This window comes from Prionailurus viverrinus, chromosome D2 (assembly GCF_022837055.1).
Source record: "Prionailurus viverrinus isolate Anna chromosome D2, UM_Priviv_1.0, whole genome shotgun sequence".
NCBI lineage: Eukaryota > Metazoa > Chordata > Mammalia > Carnivora > Felidae > Prionailurus > Prionailurus viverrinus.
Window position 1 is genome coordinate 36,335,236 of NC_062571.1, and position 27,020 is coordinate 36,362,255.

The 27,020-nt window shown below is 44.9% G+C and overlaps 1 protein-coding gene across 2 annotated transcripts in view; it reads left to right on the forward strand.

Moving 5' to 3' along the window:
• Positions 1-209: 209 nt before the first annotated feature.
• The window catches only part of LRMDA (leucine rich melanocyte differentiation associated), a 1,031,273-nt gene continuing 1,004,462 nt past the window's right edge, over positions 210-27,020 (forward strand). Inside the window, exons 1-2 of one of the 2 annotated variants that reach the window (XM_047824811.1) lie at positions 210-508; positions 6,539-6,639. In XM_047824811.1, the coding sequence (XP_047680767.1) occupies positions 479-508; positions 6,539-6,639 (131 nt within the window). In that variant the 5' untranslated portion in view covers positions 210-478. Of the gene's footprint in view, positions 509-6,538; positions 6,640-27,020 lie in introns of those variants that run through there. The other variant, XM_047824812.1, reaches the window with a different exon arrangement.

Here is a 27,020-nt window from a genome sequence, read left to right on the forward strand (position 1 = left end):
AAGGCCCGTACTCCATGCGCCGGGGCTAACTGCTCCGTGGGGGCCCCCCTCATGGGAAGCCCTCCCCCCAACAGCCGCCCCCCGACTAATGCAGTAGAGCTCTGGGCGTGGAGTTTTTGGGGATGCTATTCCTGTTTCCCTGGCCTCCCAGGGAGCTATGGGGTCCTAGGGCGCCCGGGGGCCGCGGGGAAGTCCAGGGGTCATGCCATTTCGTCTGAGCGCACAGCGCTGGGCACCACCTGTTGCGGAGAGTGGCGGGGCGGGGTTGGGGGAACAAGGCTCACCTGTGCGAGGGCCAGGCCAAGGGCTAGTGCCCCGCGAGAAGCTGAACCCAGGTCCGGACACCCGCCCGCGCCTCGGGCTTCCGCCGGGTCAGCTGACTATTTATTGCGGAACTGCGCGCCGGACTGTGCCGCTCGCTGCTGCCGCGCTCTGTGTTCTGTGCCTGCGCTCAGCGCCGCGCGTTTGCCCGGTCGCCATGGCCGGGCTCGTGGTCAGTGGAACTCAAGTAAGTTCGCCAGGGACGAACCCTGCCCTCGCTTGGGGCAACGGGTTTGGGGAGGGAATGCTGGGGCATGGGGCCATCCGAGGTTAGAATAAGTCTCCTGGTCCAACCACAGGGGGTGCGTCTGCAGTTGGGGACTCTTTCACGTGTCTAGGCCTGCCCTGGTTTGATGAGGACAGGTCCCATTTGGGGCTTGGCACACCCCCTGGCTGTGGGGGAAGCAAGGGAAGGTAGCCCAGGTCTCCTCCACCTCCTTCTGTCTCTAGTGCTCATTGCTGGGGCCAGCAGGGATGATTTCTCCATCAGTCAGAGAAGCTGGCAGTGCCCACAGCTGATGGTACTTTTTGGGGCTGATAAAAAGTGTTAATTTCTTTCATAATCAGAAGAAAATTACTTTGGCCAAAGAACACTTTAATGTAATCGTCTTCATACTAATGAAATTGTAAACTCTAAATTTCAGGTGTTTTTTGTTTTGTTTTTTGAATGTACCGGGGATGGTGAAAGTACCCAGGGACCACCAAAGATGTGGAAATCATAATGTATTCGTGCAGGCGCCAGGTTTGGGGGCTCCCTTCCAAACTGCCTCCGGATCCTAAACATAGACCCCTTATTCAAGGCAGGTAGAAGGCTAAAGTTCTCCAGTTTTATTTCAGCACCTGATTTCTTTTTTTAGTTCTATATTATATAGTTGGCATACCATGTTACATTAGTTTCAGGTGTACAACATAGTGATTCTACAATTCTGTACATTATACTTTGCTCACCACTAGTGTGGTTACCATCTGTCCCCATATGACCTTATTCCAGTATTATTAGCTATATTCCCTGTGCTGTACTTTTCATCCTTGTGACTTATTTTATAGTTGGCAGTTTGTATTTCTTAATCCCCTTCGCTTGTTTTTGCCTCTCCTCCTCCCCCTCTGGCAACAACCAGTTTTCTGTATTTGAGTCCAGTTTTGTTTTTTGTTTGTGTTTTAGATTCCACATGTAAGCGAAATCATTGTATTTGTCTTGCTCGGACTGACTTCGCTTAGCATGATACCCTGTAGGTCCATCCATGTTGTCACAAATGGCAAGATCTCATTCAGCACCTGACTTCCTGTACAGGTGTCTGTGAGGAATGACAACATTCTTTTCAACTCTGGGTGACAGACACCTAGCCTCACTTGCTTTCAGCTCTGTAGTGAACCCTCAGGTGTTCTTAGTCATTGCTGGAGGGATGCTGGGCCCAGGTGCCTTTTACCTTCTGGAAAAGCCAGGTCTGTCTTTTTTAACCTCTGATTAAGCCAGCCCTCTTCCCACCTTTCCTTGCACACCCTAGAGAAATAGTTCTGAGGTTTTGAAGCTCTACCCTTGGATTGCCTAAGGCAGGTAGTGTCAGGCACAGTTAGATTTTGAGATTACTTTGGGCAGATGTTTTCCTCTTCTCAGAGTTTGGAAGTGAGAAGGCCAGTGAGGTACCAGCCTGTGGGAAAGGTTGAAGGTGACGGGTCTTATTTATCAGGGAAAAGGGGCTTTTGGGAGTTAACATGCCTGCCTAGAAGGAGGAGCTGGAGGAGAAGGCCTCTGGCCGAGAATATCTCCACCCCCCCCTCCTCCCCCACTGCCCCACTGTAGGTCTCTGCATTTCAGACCCAGCGTTCTTGGGGTATAGCTTCTTCCAGCTTCATGGAGGACTTGACAGTAGGGCTAAGAACTTTCCTGTGCCTCCTTCTCTGTTCCTTCGTTTCCCTGACTTGATTTCTTTTCCCCCGCGCACCCCTTATAGCCCACTCCAAACTGCTCAAAGGTAATCACTGGCCTGTGTGAGGCATTTTGGGCCCTAGGGTACTGTTCTAAACAGATGGAGCTGCCTGGTAAGGACCAGAGAAGGCAGGCTGGAAAAAATACTCCTGGGGTGTTAGTCCCCCTTGTCCTAAAACACCTAGGCCAGTGGATTTGAGTGGCAACCCTGGGGTTTAGGGTCTTAGCATTCTGCCCCTTCTAGTTGCTAATGACGGCCATAGCAAGATGTAGTTCCTGAAATGTATGTCACATGGTACTTTTCAAAATTTGGTAGAGCCACCTTAAGCGGGGGTGGGGAACCTTCCCATGAACTCACTGTTGATAGTTTCTATTGCAGTGTTGGTTAAATACACAAACCTAAAACCAGACAGAACTTCTTCTAAGTTGATAGAGACCTATCCCCCAAATAGATGGTTTAAGTGCAAAGACATAACACCATGACACCACTAAAACAATGAAATGAGATGGATGATGCTGTTTTGCTGAAATGAGGTCTCCTCTGCTTTCAGCCCACTGTGGGCTCACTGCTGTTGCCCTGGGTTTTGGGAGTTGCACGGGCCTATAAATAGCCCTCCCTCCACTCCTCTCTGTGAAGTCTTTTGATTCAACACAAATCTGACCTCATTTGGCCTTCTCTTGGTTTGAATGCCTCATTTATGTCAACATTAAGTCTTCAATTGTCTTTTTCCACTAGTTTAAGATGAAGTAGGGGCATCGATAAAATTGTATATACAAATGCAAACTTGGAATTTGGGCACACGATTTCAGTGCTCAAGAGACCAGGGAATAACCAATCCCTTTCTTAGGGATATTGGTCCGAATCAACTATTTATCAAGTGGCCACTAGGTGCTGAGGACAGTGCTGTGTACTTTAAATGTGTTATCTTCTCTCATTGCTATAAGTAAGTTGAGGATAATATGTGACTGTTTCATGAGGATTGACTAGGTAACAGGTGGTAGGCATCTAATAAATGTAAGCTCCATTATTCACACTTCTGGATGCGGTTAGTGTTAGACTAGTTTACAGAGGAGGAAACAAACTCCCTGGGATTGTGACCCATCCAGGATAACACAGCTAGTAAGTAGCGGCACCGGGTCTGTTTCCACTCTGACAGTTGTCAGTACTGCAAATTTAAAATTGAGGATCTCCCACCCCTGACTGGGGTCAGGCATCATAAAATAAGTGTCTCTCAGTCTACTAAGAAACCTACCATCCGCAGAAATGGCCAGACTGTCCTAACTGCAAGGAGAAACCTAGTCTCCTACAGTCTGGTAACTCCCGGTGGCTTCTGGTCAGAGGGCATGAGAATGTGTATGTGTGGGGGATTTTGCACAGACCTCTTCCTTTGCCTCTCTGGTATTCCTCCTTGTAGGGTTCTTGATATGTTTTCATGTCCCTGGTAATAGTGTCCCTTTATTACCATTTCATGTAGGGTGGAAGTCTTGGGATACAGGTGCTATAAGATAGGCAGATGAAAAGTACAAAACTTTGTTCTTCAATTGAGTCTAAATCAAAGTAATTGACTAAATGAAATGGCCCTTGGTCTGGATGTGCTCTTGCTTCTGTGGCATTGGGGTCTATTAATCTCCATTTCCCTTCTCTTCTTCAAGAAACAAACTATATTTGGTCTGGCTCTTCTGGCCTTGTTTCTTCCATTAGGTGGTCTGATGCTCCAAGAAGCTTCTTGACATCCTGAGACCTAAGGTCTTCAACTCGGAAGCACTTCTTAAACATGTTTGTCATCTCATTGGGAGTGTTGGTTGCAGTGCCTGGCAGTGGCTGCTTGCTGCTTTAAGCCTTTTCCAGATGATTTGGACCCTTAAATGTGGTCAGCTTAACTCCCATCTCTAAATGCTCCGGTTTACTGTGTAGGGGTGGGGGGCAGTGGTGGTGGTGCTGGGTCCAAGCATGCAGATGGCTTATCAAGTTGGTTTTCATACTGCATTTTGGAGACTTGATCACTGTGGAACAAGTTGTGCTTTAGTTTTCCTGGGATGTCATGTGAGAAAACAAGCTGATGAAAGTCTTGTTAGGCATGTAAGTGGTGTGCATGCTTCATGGTGATAGCTCTCCTTGGTGTTTGTGTTGCCTCTGAAAGGGAATCCTATAGAGGAAAAAGGGGGAGCAAATATCCCCCTGTCTATGTTCTGACTCTGTTCTGGGGCTTTAGCCATGTTATCCTGAGGTAGTTTGCAACCTTTCATCTAGGAAGTTGCGTTTTTGAAGCCCAAACCTGCTGATAGATGCACCACTAGCATTTGTTGATGAAGAAAATCCATACCCACACGTGGAGTTGTAAGAACTCCATGGCACCCAAATTGGAAGTACCTATTCCTGGTGCAGGACTTCCTCCAGGCTTTATCATTAAGAAGCTATATAACACTGGGCATGGTGCTGAAGTCTCCCTTTCCTTGTAAAAAACATGATGGGTTTTGAGAAACTGGGTCTCTACCATATTTAGTCCTTGGTGAGTCTATAAGGACAAAGCTCAGTTTCTACATCTAAATCTCCACTTCTATGCCACTTATACAGATTATTCAAGATCTTTGTGATATAAGAGGGTAGTGCATGATGGGGTGAAAGGGATGGGTTTTCTGGTGAGTACCTCAGGCCTGCAGGGTCACTGCAGTGTTCTGATACAGAAACTGCTGCTGATCAAGTGGGTATCCTGAGGGAAATTGAAGTCCATAGGCTGACTGAGGCCTTATATCCCCAGTCTCTTCTTGCTGTATGATTTCCATCTCTGCTTGGAAGCAGAACTTTGTTCCACAAGAAGTTCTGAGGAAAGACTGGTCCCCTGTAGAAAGGGGAGGTTGCTAGATTGAACCTAGAGACCTTTATTTTTTAGCCTTTATCTTCTTGAGTCCAAATTATCTTATTGGAGTCAGCTGTTTTTCTGTCCTTTCTCCCCCACTTTCTCTTCTCCAGATATGAAGTCCCTAGGGGAGTGAACACAAGATACTGTATTGCCAGCAGTTTGCCCCCATTGGATAGGATAGGGTTGAGGGAGGACTTGAAAAATTGGGGGTGTTAGGGTGCAGTGTGATTTTTTTTTTTTTTTTAATTAGGTCGAGTCCTAATGAAAGTGGTGTTTCTGTAGTTCTAGGATGAAATGCTAGTAATCCTCAATGTTCATCCTAATATCTAGAATTCGATATGGCCACCATATTCCTATTCCCCATTAGGAAGCATAACCCTCTGGGGAATCTTACTCATTCCAAGACATTCTTACCTGTATGTATAGGAGGATATGCATTTGTAGGGAGAAAGGGTCAAGACTGTAGTCCGTGTGATAGGGTTAAATTTCTACCTTGTCATTGGAGGTAGGGAGCCCTTTAGGGAAGTCTCATATTTTGATCCATTGGCCAACTCTCACCCATGGGTTTGTTTTATGGGTTTTGGGATTAGTACACTGTGGTTGGATTGGCATCGACCTCTAAAAAGTGGGTTTCAAAAACCCAGTGGTTGGAGCAGTGAGCAAGCCCTCTGACCTTGCCACAATCAGAAGTTCTGGCATCAAATTGCAGTTCAGCTTCTTAATATTTGGGCACACACTAGGTGGTTGATGGTGATGATCTAAGAGAAGGCCTAAGGGGAATTGCTCTGCAGCCCTATTGGGGTTGGTTGCAGAAGGATCCCTGGAGGAGAGAGGCTTGGAAGCTGTGGCCACTGTTGTCCTGTCACCTTCAAGTCAACTTTGTTCAGAGTGTGGGGGATATTTTATACACCGTGGTGTAAGATGGGATTGGTGATCTGGGGAGGTTTTCTTGTCCAACCCTGTTTGTTCCAGCGCCCTGCAGATTGAATGCCGGTGAGTGCATCTGCTCTGTCTTTTATGAGGTAATGTGCATAACAGAGTATTTGAGGGAGGGGGGATGGGGAGGAGAGCCAGAGGGGCAGCTGTTGGAAAGGCCTCTGAGCAAGAAGCTGATTGCTGTGATTATGTCAACGTGTTCTGATGTGGGAGCCTTTTTGGACACCTGAATCCAGCCAATTTTAGTTCAGTTTCTGTTGTGCTGGGATTAGTCTCCATCATGCTAAGTGTACCAGGAAAGGCGAGCTATTGGCAGAGTCCCTGAAGCCCCCAAAGCCGATTTGATCAGGAAAAGGACACAAATGTGGCCTTCTTGTGTGTGAGGGGCGTGTGTTTAAAGTTGCGGAAGCAATCTTGGGATCAATGACTCAGGGTTGGGAGCAGCTGGGCGATTTCCGTTTGCCACATTGTTTCTGTTCCATTTAATTTCCAGGTGTCCTACATAGGCCAGGACTGCAGAGAAATTCCAGAGCACCTCGGCAGGGACTGTGGACATTTTGCAAAAAGGCTTGATCTGAGTTTTAACCTTCTGAGGTATGTACCCTTCACAAGATACAGACCAGGCCGGGAGGCCCAGTCCCCTTGGTAACAGCCTGCAGGTAAAAGTTCCCATCCAGCTCTGCATAGGGTGTGGGGCTCTGAGATGTGTGGAATCCGACCCCAAAAGTGTGACTATGCTTCAGATGATTCTTTGGTTAGCCTCTTTGTGCCACTGAAAAAGCTGTGTGTGGACATCCTCCACCTCACCTGAGGTCCTACAAGAGGACCGTCATTGTGTCCCTTTGTTCTTTTCCTTTCTCACTGATACCATGTAGACGAGTTAGAATACTCTTGGGGAAGGAATGGGATGGAACCAGTAAGAGCATTTTGGGGTGCCCCATCTCCCGAAGATTTGCCAAATCACAGGGTGTATATATGCGTGCTTCTTTTTTTCTTTTTAAATGAATTGGAACCTCAAATATTTGTGATTTCTCCCCGATGACATCCAATCCCAGATGGAATTACTACTCCCAGAGTAATTCAAACACTGATGGCATGGGACGGGGGGAGGGGAACTCTAACAACTGCTTCAGTCTTGGCAAAAGCTAAGTGTGATCTTCTATATTATTCCATTGGAAAATGCAGATGGTTCCTTGATTTCTTCATAGAAGGTTACCACTTGGGACTGGTTTAGGGGCTTGGAAGAGGGAAGCGAGAGGAACTTGGAAAGCAGGTATCAGGGAAATGAATAAATGAGCAGGGTTCAGGATGGTGGCTTTTCCTAATGAGCTGGTTCCATGCTGGATTTTTCTCATAAGTGTCCCCTTGAGAACTGTGCTGTCCTCTGAATGGAACAGACTGTTGCGGGGTGGAAGGCGAGAGGGGACTCGGGCACGTTCATGCTTCCATGCCCTGGAGTCTTTCTCTCCCAGACTTTGAGTCCAGACACTTGGAATTGAGAATTTGAGAGAAGATGGACAAAACTCAGGTGATTAAGGCACCAGCGGGTTGAGGGGACTTTGAGCCAACAGAGCCTTTTGGGCTGGTACTTCCAGAGATGCACTGTCTTCAGGGAAGGGGCATCCAGGGTGTTAAGAAGAACGTGGACACTGTGTACATGCTCTCCCTGACTCCCAAAGGGTTTGTGTGCTGCTGGGAAGATGGGGAAACTGAAAAGTCACAAACTAACATGTAGTGATGAGAGGGTGCCAAAGAAAAAAAAAACTGACTCTAAAGATATTTAAGGATGATTTTTGGTCCCAGTACCCAAGGAGAAGACCAAGTACACAGCCTGGACATGTGTGCACCTTAAAAAGTTCCCCATTGCAGACTCTGGGAAAGCATATCTTTGGGCATTGGAGGGACTTCTTTCTGTGTGACTGGCTTCTAGAGGCTTGGGTGTTGTGGCTCTGGCCACTGCCACCTTGCTGGTGGGAGCCTGGATGTGGGTTGGAGGAGGCTGTGTGCCCCACGAGGGAGCATGTCAGCAGGGACGGGTCATGGGACTGGGCTGTCAGGTCTAAGGAAACAGAGCTGTCTTTGTCAAACTCGGAGGCCCTGCCTTGCCTCCCTTTGGCAGAGAAGAGGCTGGACCCTGGGAGAGGGGTGGGTGTGTGTGTGTGTGTGTGTGTGTGTGTGTGTGTGTGTGTGTGTGTTGAGCAGGGTCAGCAGTGAGAAGGGGCTCTGAGGGTCTGGATCTATAAGGATTTGTAGGAAATGACCAGTCATAGAGGCAGGGTAATCCAGTGAGAGGAAGTTTGGTAAAAACGATTTGGAAGGAGGGGAGTTGTGAATTTGATTCTCCTTTGTTGAGAAAATTTCTGTTGAGTTGAGGTGCTATCCCATTTGGTCAGGAGTCTATACTTGGCAGATGGTCAGTGCCATACTGGGTTATAACTGGATTGGGGCAGGGATGAGCAATGGAGGGGTGAGGTCTAAGTTTCAGGAAGAGTTTATGTGAGGACTTGGTTAAGCTGGAGGGACTTAGAGACCAGAATAGAGAAAAGCAGTCCTGATTTAATGTGGATGTGTTGGGGCTGGATCCTCTTTGTCTTGTTTACACAAGGGTGGGTGGGTTAGGGGATGCGACACTACCTTCTCTTGGGTGTTGGAGGAAGATGTGAGCTTATTTAAGCACTGGTCTCTATCTCTGTCTTCATCTGGATCAAAATAAAATATTTTAGATTCTTAATTTTTAAGTGTATTTATTGAGAGAGACAGACAGTCTAAGCCGGGGAGGGGCAAAAAGAGAAGAAATGAACCCCAAGCAGACTCTGTGCTATTAGCATAGAGCCTGATGTGGGGCTTGAGCTCAGGAAACCATGAGATCATGACCTGATGTGAAACCACGAGTCAAAGGCTTAACTGACTGAGCCACCCAGGTACCCCAGATTCTTGGCTAATTCTTAAAGTGGAGGAGGGGAGAGAAAAGGGGAAGGGAAAAAGAAAGATGATGATAAACTTCTAAATAGGTATATAACAGAGGACCCAAAGCCCACCAGGCTGTAGGGCTCCTCATATCCAAATGAAATAACGTGAGTCCCCATCACATTCTGTAGAAAGTTTCTCCCTAGCCCTGCCTTGCTGTTTGCATGGGATCTGGGGAGCGTACTACCTGGTCAGTTTGCCCGCACCTGGATTCACAATCACTCTCTGCTCTGTTGTCTGCCGTTTTACCTCTTGGCAGTCTATTCAAGATACTGCCCCCTCTCAAGACATTCCCTTCATTTCTCCCAAGCCCAACACAGCATTACTATGTGTAATATAGTAGTACTTTTACTACCAGTTCAAGGTATACTGGGGGGAGGTAGGTAGTATTGTAGCACATGGCAGGAGACAAGCTTGGGCTAGCATTGTTCCTGGAAAGCTTTTAGGTGCTCTGTTGCCAGAATTTTTCCCTAGTTGCAGCTCTCCTTCAGGTCAGGCTTCTTGCAGGTGACCAGGTGCCTATCCCAGCCTGTTTCTCACTTTTCCATGTCACTTACCCTCTTCCTAGAGCTGCCCTCGGAAACTCAAAATTCTTTTTGCTTTGTTATATACAGAAAAATTGTTGTCCTGTTCTTTAAAGAACATCTCTGCAGGCTTCACTCCCACCCCCCATCCAGATAATCTTATTACAGTATTGCCTTAAACAGCAATAACCCTAATACAAATTTTGCTACACCATAGGTCCCCAAATCAGCTGTAGTCCGTTTGTATTTTAGGCTATAGTTTGTTTTTAGGCAAGGAATTCTATTCATTTTCTTAATAGTTAATGTAGGCATGTGGCATAGGGTTTAGAAGGAGCAAACATGTAAACGGGGGTGAGGGGGTGGGGGGTTGGTGGTGGAATTCTTCACATGTAGTTACTTTAGCCTCCCAGTTCTCCTCTGCCCTGCTGTTTTTGATTTGGTCCCAGGGTTGTGGAATCTAGCCCTGTGCTGGGTGTGGAGCCTGCTTGAGATTCTCTGCTTCTTCCTCTGCCCCTCTCCCCCTGGCTTGTGTTCTTTCTCTAAAACAGAATAAAATAAAAACATGGTCAGTATAGGCATGTTAAACTCAGGTATGAGGAAACGCTCTTTCTTCCAAATCCCTGATAATCTTAGCACTGCAAATCACCATTGCTGATGTTTTATTGTCTTCCAATCTTATTTATTTATTTTTTTAGAGAGATTTTTGAACTTTTTCTTTTTTTATTTTATTTTTTTCCAGTATATGAAGTTTATTGTCAAATTGGTTTCCATACAACACCCAGTGCTCATCCCGAAAGGTGCCCTCCTCAATACCCATCACCCACCCTCCCCTCCCTCCCACCCCCATCAATCCTCAGTTCTCAGTTTTTAAGAGTCTCTTATGCTTTTGTCTTCCAATCTTATAATGCCAAATGTCTAAAAATGTTGGTGGTGTTTACCTTGTGTTGGAAGCATTTTCCTATCAATACTGCATTACAGTTTTTAAAGGCTTATTTCTTAGTGTTGGACATTTAGATTGTTTCCAGATTCTTACTATTAAAAATATCTCTATTCTTGTAGCACTCATGAATAGGTCTCTGACTAATTTCTTGGGACAAACTCCTAGAGACAGAATTGTCAGAGGGCTTTGACAAAGATGTCAGATTGCCCTTGAGAGGTTATACCAATTGCTGCTACGAAGACTATTTGAATACCTATTATCCCAAACTCTTCCTTGAGCTTGTTGTTGAGGTTTTCAGATTATATTTTTAGGTCAATAAGGAGATCCTATGCTTTAGTCAGTGCTGGTTCCTTGATCTGCTCAAGGCAAAGATCTCTTGTTAATGAGTTGTTTCAGGTTTAGTTTCCCCTTTTCCCTGATGGGGAAAGGCTTGAGTTATCTCTGGTACTCATCCCACTCCCTGCAAGGGCCCTGAGTAGTTTGAGTGGGTTGCTCGCTGAGCTTGTTGAACACAGTGGGCAGAGCAGGGCCCACATGGCAAATGGTGATAAATACACCTATGTCATTCTGGTAATAAAATTGAGAGGGTTTAATTGATGTATGGCAACAGGAATCTTAGGTTTTAAAAATTGTACTTGTGTCTTATTTAGCATCACTCTGATAAATGCACTCAATGGAGAATTGCTTAGGAGAAAATGTCTCAGGTGGGAGATTGCTTGTTGCTTCCCTGACTTTGACCGGATAAAAGTGAAAGACTGGGGAGTTGGGGAAGCTCCAGTACCGAAATGGAGGCTCTGTGCTCCCCATCTCCACCAAGGCAGTGAGGTGGACTCTCCACAGCACACTGTAAGGGATTCCAGGACAGGTACACAACCGTTTCTGTGTCTGTTATGAACTGCTAGATTAAACTAGATCTGGTAACTTGATGCTAAATTGGGAAAATGGGCAGTGGAAATTAAAAAGAACCAACGCTTTGTGGTTCCACCACCCTGGCTTGAAATCCTCGTCTCGAATTACTCACCAGTTGTTTAACTGCCCTTAGGCTAATTGCAAAAATCCTGAGTGTGTAACTGTGTGAAGTGCCTAACAAATTACCTGGCACATAGTAGGTCTTCAATAAGCATAGCTACAGTTAGAACTAAAACGTGTTGGGGGGGAGGCTAAAAGCCTAGGCTTAACCCTCCACAGGGCCATCTCACTCTGTTGTAGTCATTGGGATTATTATTTAAAAAAAAATTTTTTTTTTAACATTTTTGAAAGGCAGTGCAAATGGGGAGGGGCGGAAAGAGGGAGACACAGAAACAGCTCAGAGCCTGGAGCCTGCTTCTATCAGCACAGAGCCCGATGCGGGGCTCGAACTCACGGATTGTGAGACTTAACCAACTGAGCCACCCAGGAGCCTCGTAATTGGGATTCTTAATGGACATTCAGGATTTCTTCTCCTTTAGTACATGGTATGTCTACACATCTCTGCATCCTTTGGTGTGACCAATGGGCAGAAATGCGAAAAGCTAGTGTGCAATTTGTCAATTATTCTCCTACCTGCTGTAATCAGTCTTAGGTTCTGACTGTAAATGAGCAAAACCCTTTGCTGATCCATGTTGGACACAAACTTTAAATGAGAACTAAATCTGTTTGAGTTTAGGGTATTTCTGGGGTGCCAGGGTGGCTTAGTTGGTTAATCCTCTGACTTTGGCTCAGCTCGTGATCTCCTAGTTTCGTGAGTTCAAGCTCTGCATTGGGCTCTGTGCTAACAGCTTGGAACCTGCTTCAGATTCTGTCTCCCTCTCTGCCCTTCCCCTGCTTGTGTTCTCTTTCTCTTAAAAAATAAACATTAAAAAAAGTTCAGGGTTTTTCTTGTTTGTTTCTTGAGAGAGAGAGAGAGAGAGAGAGAGAGAGAGAGAGAGACTGCGCACGTGCGCACGTGAACGGGAGAGGGGCAGAGAGAGGGAGGGGCAGAATCCAAAGCAGGCTCCAGGCTCTGAGCTGTCAGCACAGAGCCGACATGGGGCTTGAACTCATGAGCCGTGAGATCATGACCTGAACTGAAGCTGGACACTTAACTGACTGAGCCACCCAGGCACCCCTAGGGTGTTTGTTGATGCAGTGTAACCTAGCCTATCCTAACCAGTATACTTAAGTTCTCCAGCTGTCCTGGACATCTCCTAGCTTCAACCCAGTCCTCTCCTACGTATTTTTCATCTTTGCCAGCCAGGAGCATCCCTTTGTTCATATCAGGTGGGAATGGGTAAAAGCTAATTCCCCACTCAGGCTCTCAGGAGAACAGTTCAAAGGGTATGCTCTGTTGCATGGATCTTTCTCAAATCCTTTCTTTGCAGTCAGGGACCTTGTTCATACTTGTTTTTTAAAACCCAAATGTAGTGGTCTTGCTTGGAGAGCATGCCGATAGTGAAGTGAAGGTAGCAACAGAGTTGTCAGGAAACCTTGAGGGGAAGAGATGATGGTAGAAAAGATAGACTTTAGAAAGCTACGCTGTTACTGAATTTTCCAAACAGTTGTAGGTCAGTGATGAATTCCAATGAGGCATGGGTCTTTGCATGTTGGAATAAGTGTTGTTTCTAAGCTGGGCAGTGTGGTGAAAAGCATCTTTTTTTCTACCAAGAGAATCAGTGGCCATTCTCATGTCTCCAGCTACCAATAGAACATAAAACCAAAAGGTGAAATGCAGAATGACTTGGCAGGTAATGATTAACGTCCCAGTAGCAAGACTTTAATTTCCTGTATTTACACTTTCTCAAGTGACCTCCATGACAGTAGCACCACCAAAAACAGCTTAAAGGGAGGAGGGAAGATCCCTGAGAGAGCAAGTTTCAGGCCCCTGTGAGTGAGGTTTAAATGACACCACCCTCTTCCTCCCCCAAGAATGTCCTGACTTGCTGGATTTTTAGCCTTTGGCCAGAGAAAATGGCTTTTGAGCCACTGTGGGTAAGACTGGGCTGGGAAAGTGGTGGGAGGTTGGAGAGAGTGGTCTAAGGGGCCATAATGAGGTTCAGCTTTTTCATAGATGATGGCCCCTCTAACCTACAGTATGATTATGAAAGCACTTCCTAAAAGAGTGTCTCCATATTTCCTACTGTGTTTGCCTCTTGGATAAGAAGTTCCTAGATTTTCTGGTACTGCCTTCTTATTTCTCTTGTCATCCATTTTACTCCATCAGAATCTTGGGTTTAATTCTCCTTTCCTCATAAAGTTTCTCTCCCTGAGCTCTTTTTTTTTTTTTTAATTAAAAAATTTTTTTTCTTTTATTTTTGACAAAGCATGAGCAGGGGAGGGTCAGAGAGGGAGACACAGAATCTGAAGCAGGCTCCAGGCTCCAAGCTGTCAGCACAGAGCCCAATGCAGGGCTCGAACTCATGAAACTGAGATCAAGACCTGAGCCGAAGTCCGATGCTCAACCGACTGAGCCACCCAGGTGCCCCTCTCCCTGAGCTTTTTGAACTTGGGCCTCACTGCTCTACCTTCTCCCTTGGCCCTTCTCTCTATCCTGAGGACATCACTGTGCATGTGGACAAGGCTGCCTTCCATGTTGTCAGGGTGGCATTTGGAAGCAGTGGTGATTTGGGGGAAGAGGGTGGAGTTTGGCAAGCTTAACCCTTTCAGACTCTGTGGTTGAGAACTTGAAGAGCCAGTGAGTACAAAGTTCTGTCACAATGATGGAAGTAGGGGCTCTACAAGCATTTAGCCAGTGAAGCCAGAGATGTTTTGCAGGGCCTAGGACTGCTTTGGACAAAGAGTATTTCTTCCCTTATGCCAACTATGCTTTGTTGAGAAAGACCTCAGTCCTGTGCCAGATGGGCTGCAGAGTGGCCCTCTTGAGCCTCACAATACAGTAGCCTTGCAAATAAGTACCGAGAGGTAGCTGGCTTCATTCTCCAAGGGAGTCCAGGGACAAGTGTCAAACAAGTGACATGAGTTGTGTTTATTAACTTATTAATAACCAGTATTACTACATGCCACAGCTGAGCAGGACACTTAAAGTGTTATCTATCTCATTCAGTCTTTGCAAAGTGTTTTTACAGTGTGATTGTTAATACCCACATTTTACAGATGAAGCAACTGAGACCCAGATGGGGAAGAAATGGGCCTCAGACTACACCTGTGATTAAATGGGAGAACAGGGATTAAATGGCCTCCAGGGGGTTGACTTTAGCTTTACAGTTACTCCAAACTGCTTCTTAAGGTAGAACTTGTTGCTTTTTTGGGTGTGAGAAGATGGGTGGCTGTTTCCAAGCCTATATTTCCTTGCAGAGGGAGAAGGTTTATTTTTCCTCTTGAAAATCCTGAGTAGCCTGTGGAAGCCACCATCATGGGGTCACAGTGGATCCTCCAGTTTGGAGACCCTTGTAGGCTTCGAGTTCTGTCTGTTGTATTTTCTCTCCTGTTTCCCAAAACCCTGATTTGGAAACTTTTGGGTTTGCAAGACCTTGTGAGACCTGGGCTGGCTTAAAGGTGGGGACTTCCCAGGGAACTCACTTTCTTACTGCCCTCTGAGCTGTGAGATCTGGCTCAGATGCAGGTCACGGTCATGGGGAAAAGTGGCTTAGCAATTGCTGTGTCTCAGATTGTTCTATGTCCCAGCCTGGAGAGAGAAAAAGGGTGTGTGTGTGTGTGTGTGTGTGTGTGTGTGTGTGTGTGTGTGTGTGTATACACACTTGCACATGTATTGACTTGCATACACACACCCACCATCTGAAAACCCTCTTTCTTCCGGTCTCCTCAGGGACTGCAGTGGTGGGGATTTCAGCTGTGCTTTGCTCCTTGATGATGAAAGTGGAGTGATAATGCTTTTTGCTTGGTGTCTGTGTTTAATAGCAAGGCTATAATAACTACAAATTCTCCCTGGCCAAGACTTTTCTAATAAAAGGTCTCTTCTCTCCCAGCTGCTTTCCCTTTCCTTTCACACCCCCAACCCCATCACTGCCATGGCACAAGGTCACTTAGGGCTTTAAATGAGGGAGAGAGACCTGTTGGGGTTTCGTGTGTGTGTGTGTGTGTGTGTGTGTGTGTGTGTGTGTGTGTGTGTAAAGACACCTCCTCCTCCAGACCCATCATTATGGAGATCAGCTATGTGCCCCGCACCTTTGCACCACCTCCCCTAAGCTCCTCTGAGTTTATACAGAACCCAATTTTCAGTCTCCTGGGTGTCTGCTTTTTCTCTGGTTCTGAAGAAATAAGACGGGTAGAGCAGGGAAGACCAACAAAAGAGGTTAAAAAAAAAAAACACCCAAACCATTCGTGAGATAAAGCAAGACTTATTAAAAACAATTGGAGGGGAAAGAGAGGGGGTGTTAACCCCCACATGCCCCATTTTCTGCAGCTGGAGAAGTGTTTTAAGAAAATGCACCATTGTTGAAACTTTTTTTTTCCTTGATGGATTTATTTATAAGGTAGAGAAATATTTTCCCCGTAATTGGGTAACTCTTAATAGTAGCAATTGCATATTTATCAGTGTGAGGGGCTGTTATTAATGTAACTGTCAGGCCCAAACACATTTCTGCATTAAATCCATTTAGTATGTGCATTATTCGGGCTCGAATGTCACCGGGACATCAAAGCCCCGTAGGCATGGAGAGCTCAGTGCCCTGCTGTGGCTGCCGAACAGGCCCTTGATCAATAAATGTAACATGTTAATGCAGAGCAAATAGAATAAAAGATTTCTTTGACAAGACATGAAAAATCACCTTGTGGCAGCTGGCATGTGATGCCGTTTCTGGGGAGACACTAGCAAAGTTGATCTGACAAGTAAAGAGGAGAGATGATGGTTGTAAGGTGCTTTTGTTTCAAACTTCTTTCTTGACCTGTCAGGTTTTGAAGGCGCCTCAATGGCTCTTTTTTGTCATGTGAAAATTGTAGTCTTAGGTAGTTATGAAGCAGTTATCTCTTCTCAAATTGTGAATGCTGCTGTTTAATTGATTCACTTAGCATTTGAAACTGTCACGCATTAATAATTGCGAAATCCTGTAGATACTGCTCTAGTGTGTCATGCTTAAATGTGTAGTTATCAGAAAATTAATATCCTTAATGAACCGGTGCTTTCAAACTAACATTGCATGAAATCTCTTTTGCCCTTTGATTTGCTGAAGCCACATCCGCCAGTTTGCAGAGAATCACCTCTCGACAGTTTGCTTTCTTGATGCCCGACAAATGCCAGCTTTGCTGTGGGTACATCGCATGCTCAATGACAATAAATATAGTAATTATACTGGAGTTAGTAATTAACATAATTGTAGTCAATTACGACAAATACAGTGCAGAGCTAAGTAAATGAGAGGGGAGAAATTAGCAAGCTAATTGATTTATCTTTACTTGGCTTTCTATTACAACTGGCAGGGCTGTTTTTCTTGGGGGGGGGGCGGGGAGAGCAGGGGAGAAAATACCCACAAGGATTGTTTACAAGTAACTGATTTTGTTTTGAAGTTGCTTTGTCTTTTGACTTATGCGTCACCCCCCACTCTGCTAAGAGGAGGAAAAAGGGAAGAAAAAGAATTTAAATGCCAAGGGAACATTTTTGTTAATTTCACAACATCAAGCTGAATGCAACATCAAGCTGAATGCAACAGCTAACCCGAGACAGGATTTAGCTTTCACTAAGGCTTGTTAGTTTTTTCTTCCCAGCTTTTGCTCTGGTAAAAGAAAGTTTCAGTGTGTGTGTGTGTGTGTGTGTGTGTATGTGTGTGTGCGCGTGTGTGTTCACTCCTTCGTTCTAAGCCTCTATTAGTAAGGTGGTGCTTTGCCGAATAGTACATTTGGGGGTTATATATGCATGTTAATTTGCTCAAGTTTGTGCTGCTGGCTTGGCACAAGACTCGGGCATATTTTACTTGGTTCAGTCCCACTTGGTCTTGTTATGCCTCCTCCCCTTAGTACCCAGGGAAGAAATGGAGGAAAGGAGTGGCCAGTGTTGGAGATGGAGGGGGAGGGGCTCCAGTGAGGACCCCTTGCCCCCTTCCCTTCTTTGCCACACTGCAGGGTTCCCTAGGGCCCTGGGCTATCACACTCCTGAGGCTGCCTGGAGAGTTTTTGTTGGAGCCTCCGTGTGCATTGGTTTTGAGCTGGTCTCTGTGCTGCTTGGAGCCTTGGTTAATGATGTTTATGGTGTCCCTGTTCTTTGTTCACCCCTTTAGTGTGACTGCTGTTCAAGCCACTCAGGGAGAGTGTGTGTGTGTGTGTGTGTGTGTGTGTGTGTGTGTGTGTGTGTGTGTGTTTGGAGGTTCAGGGTCGCATCACAGCCCGTTTTTTTTCTCACAACTTTGAGAGGATTTCTTTTCCCTGGTCTCTTGACACACGATGGGGGCAAGTGACCAGAGCCTTTTTTATGGTTGGAGTGCTTAAAATCTTCCCCTGGTGTTACCCAAGGTTAAAATTTAGTGCTTTCAGGACATGACCGTTCACGTATCTGGCATCATTTCTCAAACTTCCCAATCCTCCCAGGGTATTCCCCTGAAAATTTAGCAGTTTAGCAAGGAACAATTAGTTTAAAAGACTTTTATTTGGCTCTTAAGACTCCACTGGCTACATTTCTAGTTTGACATGAAGGGAGATCGAGGCAGCAGTTCTACTTCCACATAGATGGTGCACAGAATCCTGCAGGACCTCAGATAGAATGCGATTCCTCAGAAATATTAAAATGTCTGTACTTTGGAACAACAGGACATACTTGGACACTGCTTAGTGTGGTCATTCTTCATGTGTACCTCATTTGGAAACAAAATTGGCATGAAATATTTATATACAAGGAATCACTTAAAGTTTGCAGGCATAATGGCCTTTCTGATAAAGTCTCAAATTATTGTGCTAAAAATGTGTGGATCTGAGGGGAAAAGACTCTCCTCGTAGGAGAGGGGAAGATGGTACCTGGAACTCTAGCTTGAGTTTGATATGGGTCACAGAGATACCAAATGATTCACAGGTGTGGCTTTGTTTCCCAAAAAAAGATGGATTTTCTATATTGTATACCTACGGTGAGGGCGTTCTGCTGTGAGTGCCTGGAAGAGGCCATGAGAGGGGAGAGACCGAGAATGTGTGAAGAAAAGCACTTTTGCTGTTGACCACTGTCAAAATGTGGCATCTGTAGTAGTTTTGTCACTGTAATGTCCAGTCAGCTGATGGTTTTTATGCTGTTTATTTTCCTGAGTAGTGCTCAGATGTGGAGCAGATGTGAGTGGGGAAGAACTTCAGATGATGGCAGAGGAAGCCTCTCTTCACTTTTAATATTGTACAATAAAAGTTAACCTAATCGGAGCTAGTTTTGTTTCTGTACTACCAAAGAAATGATAGGACATGGGATAATTTAGATGCATTCTTTTTTGTTGTTGTTGTTTATTTATTTTTGGGACAGAGAGAGACAGAGCATGAACGGGGGAGGGGCAGAGAGAGAGGGAGACACAGAATCGGAAACAGGCTCCATCCAGCCTCTGAGCCATCAGCCCAGAGCCTGACGCGGAGCTCGAACTCCCAGACCGCGAGATCGTGACCTGGCTGAAGTTGGACGCTTAACCGACTGTGCCACCCAGGCGCCCCTAGATGCTTTCTTTTCAAATACGATGCTGTTTGCAAAGGCACCATTTCCCCAAGACTCTGTTCTGTTTCATGGAGACTGAGACCCTTCTAGATGTTTAAATATGTGCGTTTTGAGCTGCTTTGTTTCTTAGAAATTCTAGTGACTTCTCTTGTTTGGCAGCAGCTTTGTGGATTGAACCCACTAAAATGCACTGTGGGCTTGGTGGAGCAGAAAGTAAGAAGGGATGAAGTTAAGAGCTTTTGCTGTGTGTCCACTTTGAGAACCTGGAGTAGTGGGCATTTGCTCACTTGTGTGTCAGTCTTTGAAAGGGGTACACTAGAATTTCCTGGTGGGATGTTGATTTCAGGGACTTTTCAGAATGGATTCCCTGTCCTCTGAGTCCATCAGGGTTCACACCTCATAGGAGCAGTGGGTGATGAGGACCCTGAGGATGAACCTGGGTGGGTGGATGGTCTCTATCTGTGCTGACAGTTGAGTTGTGGGTCTATCTTGGTAGGCTCCTAGGAATTCTTTCCAAATGCCTAAGTCAGACTAACCTCACAGATAGCCAAGCATCCTTCCAGGTGGAATTAGATAAAACAAACAAATATCTTGAATTCTGTTCTTGGAGGCAGGGCTCTGGTAGGACTACTCAGCCTGATAATGACTCCCAAGGTCCTTTTGTAAATGTCTTGCCTCTGAGGAGTACTGCATTTATTCCCCCCTGTGACATGAAGCCCTAGAAGAATGACTGTAGGGGTAAATTTAACCATATAGCCAAAGGTTTTTCTTCCTCTTTAGCTGATGAGTGGAAGTCAGGCCTGGAGTGACTTATGTTTTAGAGGATGCCAGTGGGGTTACAATGTTCTTTCTAGCTGCCATGTATAACTGGTCCCTCCAGGGATGCATCACTCGGGAAAGTGGTCTTCAAGGTCTTTTAAGGGCCTTGACCATTAACAGCCATGACCGTAGATTATCATTCAGCTAAGTGGAGGTGGGGACTGCTCAGAAAAGCATGGTTCCCCCAGAGATGTTCAGAGTTGTCCTCAAGGGCTAGAGGGCTTGGATCATTGTAGGTCTCTGTTTGTTATAGATAGGTAAGTATTCAGTGCATGCTGAGTTTCCCAGCACCTAGAACTTACAGATGTGATGTTTCCCCTAAAAACCTCACTCACATGCTCAATCAGGAGATAAGGCTAATACAGATTAAATTATTAGAACTATGCAAGACCACTGTTAAATCTAACCAGAGGACTCTGAGAACTTACTAGTTCTATTGGGGAGTGTACTCTGTTTACTGTCTGGAAAACTTGTTCTCTTTGAGTTAGCTGCTCTGGGGAGCCACATGTGGAGAGAAAGGGTCCAATGGTGATTTGACCCAGGTGAGCCCTGAGGTGGCTCTCAGGTCTCCCTAGATAGCCACAGGACAACTCCAACTTCGTGTCAAAAGTGTATTATTGACTCTCATGCTCAAGGAAGTTTTAGGAGGGAGGACTTAGTCAAAAGAAACTGGAGGTGGGACTTGGGCCACACCTTGAAGAAAGAGCAGAGTTTGCCACACTGGGTCGATTTCTGGGCAGGGTAAATAGCTCACACAATGTCAGCAGCACGTTGGAATCAGGCTTGTCCTGAGTAGAGATGGTGAGACTCTGGTCTCTCTGCCCTCAGAAGTTGGTGAGAGTAGAGAAGGAGGGAAATGGGAGAGGATGGTAAGCTCCCTCCCATGCATGCAGACATAATCCTTGCACGGAATGGGGGTGGTTCTGAGACCTGGGAGCTCAATGGGGAGGGAAACTGACCAGGCCAGAAGCTTTGGGGGGAGGCCCATCAAGTAAGGACTTGGGGGAGGTATGGGTTCTCCCCCTTGGACCTTCCTACTGGAGTGATAGGCATGTGGCAAAGACAAGCCAGCTCCAGCTGGTGGAGGGCAGCCAGTTCCCAGGCTAAGCAGGGCCTGAGTGCTGGCCCTGACACACATACGTGGCAATTATGCTGTTAGAAGGGTCACGGTTAATGCAGTTCTTCGATGACTCCTGCTACGAACATGCTGTGCCGCTTAGCACCCAGCAAGGCCCTGTAGGCTGGCCCTGGGCTTATTCAGAAGGGGAGGAACCAAAAACTTAATCTCCTCTTTGAGAAATTACACTTTTTATCCTTGTCTCATGCCACGGTGTTTCTGCAGGGCTGGCACCTAGGGGTGCATCCCCTCCCAACTTGTACTTCACTGGTTTCTGTGAATGCCTTGGGGCCTTTGCAGCAGCTCTGCCTCCCATTGGAATAGAAACTTCTCCAGGATGGGATAACAGCTTTTTTTTTTTTTTTTTTTTTTTTTCTCCCAGGAGGGCCCAAGGCAGAGTTAGGCACATGATAGGTGCCCCCTCTACTGGAAGATCTTATCTAATTTGGCAATTTCTTACTTGCCAAAATGGATGTTTAAAAGCATGTTCACATTTCTTTAAAAGAGGTACCAGTAATGGCAACTACAATTTGTCCACCCATTTACCCTGGATGTTTTAAGTCCTTATAGCAAGCTAGGTGTTCATCAGGGTTTGAAGACTGGAATGAAAGTGGATGGAGGGGGAAGGGACTCTGCCAAGGGCAGCTACCTGGTCAGTGGGGAGCCAAGACCCCATCCTCAAAACTTATTTGCTTAACTCCTTCCTATACCTTATTGTATTCCATGTGTTTTCCCAATCCTAATTCATTGTTGTCCTCTTTATCTGGTAAACTGGTGTAGGTTGGTAACTAAATGGTAGAGAAGAGGAAACTGTCTTTCAGGCCCATGAAAAGGGAACAGTCACTGTCCCCCTCCCCAACGCTGTTGCTGTTTGGTGTTCTTCCGAAACTTCTATCTGCCCTCCTCATCTTTAAGGGGAGATGATAAAAAAACAAACATAACCATGAATGTTTACATCAAATATTAGTGTTCTGGAAGTCTGTAGAAAATTAGGCTGCATTAACTTCTATTGTCCTGTTCTTTTAGGAAGATGGACAACAAAAATCCAAGAAACTCCCTCTTGGTCAAATAAGAGGCCTCTTGGGTGGGGTGGGGCCTCACTAGAGTTTTTTTGGATCCACCTCAGGTAGTGTGTGAGTCCCACTGCTGCTGTTGTGTGTCAGGACAGCCGTTTAGGAGGTATGAGTCTGTTCACTGGCCGGTTATAGGAAAAGAATAGTGTCTACTTTAGAGGTCTCTGGATTGCACAAGAAGTAGATTATTTGAATGCAAATGACTTGTCAATTGCTAAGTACCATGTAACTAGAAGTATTTTTTTTCTCCAGTTTTACTGAGATGTAATTGACAGAACACTAGTCCAAGGTATACTACAGAACGACTTAATACACGTACAGGTTGCACAATGATTATCCCAGTAGGTGTAGTTAACATAAAATGAATTATTGTCATTATATGTATTTGGTCTTGTAAATGAGCAACCAAACTCTTGTTAGTTTGAAGCTCAGTCATTGTTGGAGACCACAAAGTCAGTTCTGGCTGATGTCTGATCTGGTGGAAAACCAATGAGCATGAGACAGGATACTTGACTTTTGTCTTCACCCCATCACAAATTGTCTCTGAGATATTGAGCCAAGTCATCTAATCTGTGTTATTTTCCAAATGGGGATAAGGGACACCTCTATCGAGGTTATGCAGATCAAATGAAATACTAAATATAAGAGTTTGGTTCCAAAAGAAAACACCTATTAGCGTTTACTTCCTTTTTGATTCTTGCTGACAATTAGCTTCAGGATTACTTGGCTTGGGGTCATGTGGCATTCGTTGTCTGTGACTTGTATTGAAATCAAGAGGGAGATCATAGTCCTACAGTGTTTCCTTGCAAGAAACATGTGACTGTTTTCTACAGCTATAAGTTTCTCCTCTTTTTTTTTTTTTGCCCTTACCACAAGTAGGATTTTCTATAATTTCTGATTGACACTGAATTGAATGGTTCTGTTGTAACTAACAGGGTCTGTGTTAACTTTTTAAAAAAAGGTCTTGTTAGAGCCTCTTCCCAGAAGATAACTATAAACATCACATTTAAGCAGTGTGTAGGGAAGTAGAATATGGCTATTTGAAATTGACTTACTATTAAAGGAAAAATGTACTTGTGGGGTACTAACTGGTCAGATGACAGAAAAGGTGAGGAAATAAACATGGGGCAGAAAATCTAGGGTGACAGTGCTCTGGCTTTTAATAGTGAAGAAATTTCTATGGATTGTATGAAAGCTTTCATCCGTTGGCTCTGTGAACTGTTGTATTGGTGCCATGCTGAGGCCTCCCCTCCTCCTGCATATTCCAAGGAGTGATGATCATGTAACATGGACTAACCGTTCTGTAGGTCTCTCTCATCAAACCCTTCCAAACTGAGCCCTAGATTGAGAGGTACTATGCCCAGTATCACATAGTACATGTTGAAATCTGGGACTCGCTCGGATTCTGCTTCTCCTAATGCTCCACTCCTCATCATGATACCGTAACCCTGTTCATAGAATCACATGCTGTTAGAGGAACCTTAAAGGTAGGTTGGTTTAATCTAGTGGTTATTTTAAGTATTGTCTATACCCAGTGTGGGGCTCGAACTCAGGACCCCAAGATCAAAAGTCTCTTGCTCTTCTGACAGCCATCCAGGCACCCCAGTGTAGTGGTTTTCAAAGTGATTTTTCTAGTGGCAGAATCCTTGTCAAACAATTTTATATAGAAAGACCATTATGGGATAAGTGTGGTCATATTTTTTGAAGTGAGTCAGCAAAAGCAATGAAGCTGTTGAGATGAATGCTGGGTTCTTGATAGCAAGGTTGGAGACCCGTGCAGTTTGCTCCAGGTCCTGGTGTTCAGATGATGGTAGGTTTGGCTTTGTGCAATACCTAAATGCTATCTCAGTTAAATAGTTGCAAATGGTGAGGTTCCCCTCCCCCTCTTAAAGTTCATCTTGCAAATAGCATATTTTTTAGACAATTTTAAGAAGAAACTTTGAGATCTGCACAAAAGGAGTTAATCTGGCAGCATAAGATAATAGGCCGTTGCTCTCTAGTGTGTTGAAATTGGGTATCTAACATGTTTGAGAGTGCATACTGCGCTTAAATTATAGTTTTAAAAAATGGCTAAAGTAATTTAAATGTTAAATTCAAATTAGTCACTTGAAGAATCTCAGACGCCCCTTGCAATACTCCGGGGTTCTGTGCAACAGTTTGAAAAACACTGGCTTAATACTTTATTTTAACAAAGGAAATTGAAGCCTAGAAAGTACACATGGTTGAGGTGGTGCTAGGGAACAGGAAATTGGGCCAAAGAAATGTTGACTTTTTAAAATTAGTTTTTCAAGCTTTGCTGTTTCTTTTTTCGAGTTAGAAAGTAATACCTACTCATTTCAAACGTTTTTAAAAACACATGAAAAAGACAAAACCATGATCTTCATGCTATACAATAGACCACTATTCTACTTAGAATATGTGTAACTTCTTACAAAATTGTGTTCAGGCTGTGTATACAGTCTTGTACCCACATTTTTTTTTCTTAATGTTCTATCATGTCCAGTGTTCTTGGATAATGTGGTCTTTGATCGCATATGATTTTTTTTTTCCATGGATGCAGGGTAATTGAGTCATTCTCTTATTGACATATTTAAGAACTGTTTTCCACTTTTAGGTGTTAATAATGTGGTGAATGTCTTTGCGTATAAATCGTGGTTTCACTGTTTTTACTGTTAAGACTCTGGTAAATTATGAAATTACTGAATTAAAAGTCATGAAAGCAAGGTCTTCCCCTGAAAGCCCCATCTAACTGTTCTTCTGTCTCCTACAGGAAGGTCTCGAGTGTGGAGTTTTCTCCTTCTCTGTAGGCCTTGGGGGAGATATTGGATGGGCTCGGGATGGGGGCTTGATGAGAAGAATCATTTTGAGCATCTTGACCTAAGCCTGTCTGTGCTGCTTCTCCACAGGCTGAATGCTGGTTCTAATACTGATAAACTTCACATCAGCTCAACATCTGTGGGGAGGGAAAGGTGCACTTCACTCAGGCCTGGCTCCCCTAAGTTGGCGGGTCGTCCCTTGCCTGTCCTGGGACAGAGCTCCAGAGTCTTCCTCAGGACAGGCCTTGTGCCACCGCCCCCCCCCCCCCCCCCCAATGCCTTGCTTCTTGTGGAGGGGTAAGGAGGAGAGGAACCCAAACCACTTTGAGCTTCTCCTTTGCAGATCCAACCTTTTAAGCATACCTACATTTACCTGCAATAGCAATCGTTTTGCATTTTAATGACAAATCAAGTACGCTAACTTGCATTTGAAACGAAAGTGCCTTAAATGTCTCTGGCTGTCAGAATGAGATGTTAGGAGCTTGATGAAAAGCGAACAAAGAAGACAAAGTATGAAGCCTGGATACGGTGCAAAATGAAATAAAACCTTGTATGGCCTGTCAGGGGTGTCAGTTGATATTCATATCTAAAGCACATTATAGCATTACTTTGCAGCTCATAGCTTACTCATCTGTCTTTTTTAATTCATCACATTCGAGCCCACATCTTTTAAGTCTCGTGTGTCAACAATGGAAGAAATCTGTTAATTGACAAATGAGTGTCACAAATGTGAATTGGTGCCTTTACATCAGCGGCAGGTGTAGTCTCTTTTGTTTTTTGTTGGATCTATTATTGGCATAAGCCAGTGTAAGACATCTGTCTTTGTCGGAATGAGAAATGACAGGCCTTCTTGGCTGTCATTGTCTTAGTGCGTGCTCATTCTGTGAGATACTGTATAAAGATAAAATGTCAGTTAAAAGAATATGAAAAACTATCTGGAGGAAGTCCTTAAATTACTCAGAGAGGGGATCCGGGAATTGGGGCTGGAATTGAAATCTAGTGTTTCAGTTTGTATCTATCACACCTATTTAAAAATAATATTTCCTGAGTAACAGGATGAGGTTATCAGGCATTTAGGAAAATGTTATGTTGTGCTGGTATAATTAGCTTTATAAGGTGGGGAGAAAGTCTGCCTTTGCAAGATATGAATTTATTTATTATAAGGTCATCTCTCAGACAAGCACAGAATTGTCTCAATAAAAACACTCCAGGTAGGATTCTGGGTGTTGATTTGCATGTGTTTTGAAATATTGAAATTGTTCCCCTCCAATTTCTTTTTCTGTTATAGTCCTATCTGAGACTGATGAGAAGCATAATGAAATAAAAAGCAGCAGTTGTGGAGTGATGAGACAATTAGTGGGGAGAAAACTGTTAGTATCACTGAGCTCCTGGTGGGTTTAGAGATGCAGGCAAGTCTGGACACCTGAGGCTGTGCTGTTAACTCAAGTTACTGCTGGTAAGAGAAGGGGAGTCTTGGGTGAGGAGGCAGAAGGTCTGATGGTGGAAGAATGCCCTGCTCCCTCTTCTACTTGGGCATGAGCTGGAGAGCCTGACCTGGATATAGGAGGGTGGACTGTGTGTGCACAAATCATCTGGGGGTCTTGTCAAAACGGAGTCTCTGATTTTTTTTTTTTTTTTTTTTTTTTTTTTTTTTAGTAGGTCCGGGGGTGGGGCTTAGCCTCTGCATTTCTAATGAATTCGCAGGTGATGCTGACCTATGCAGACCCAACTTGAGTATCAAGGAGTTCAAGTCCTCTTCCCACAGAGCATTTGGTGGCTCCTGTAAGACAGTGTTTGTGGTTAAGAAAGAGGAGTCTTTGGGGGCTGGGGTGGATGGATTTCTACATCAAAAAGTTACTTTTTTTCTGTGCAAATGTTTCTAGCCCCTTCAAAAGATTGGATGCACCGACTTTTTTTTTGTTCAGCTTTAAGTGGCCAGGGGACACAGGTTTGTCTCCTAGTCCAAGGTACCCTGCCTTCTCTGAAGGGGTTGCCATTGTGTGATGTATGTGTGTGCACTGTGCGCATGCACTGATTGTGTGGTTGAGGAAGAGCATGTACTAAATCTTGTGTGTGTTGGCAGGACTTGTTTTTGTGTAACTCAGTGGCGTATTTGGGAATAGGCACACAGCAAGTGTACAAGTGTGTGTGATCCATGGACACACATGTTAGCTGTA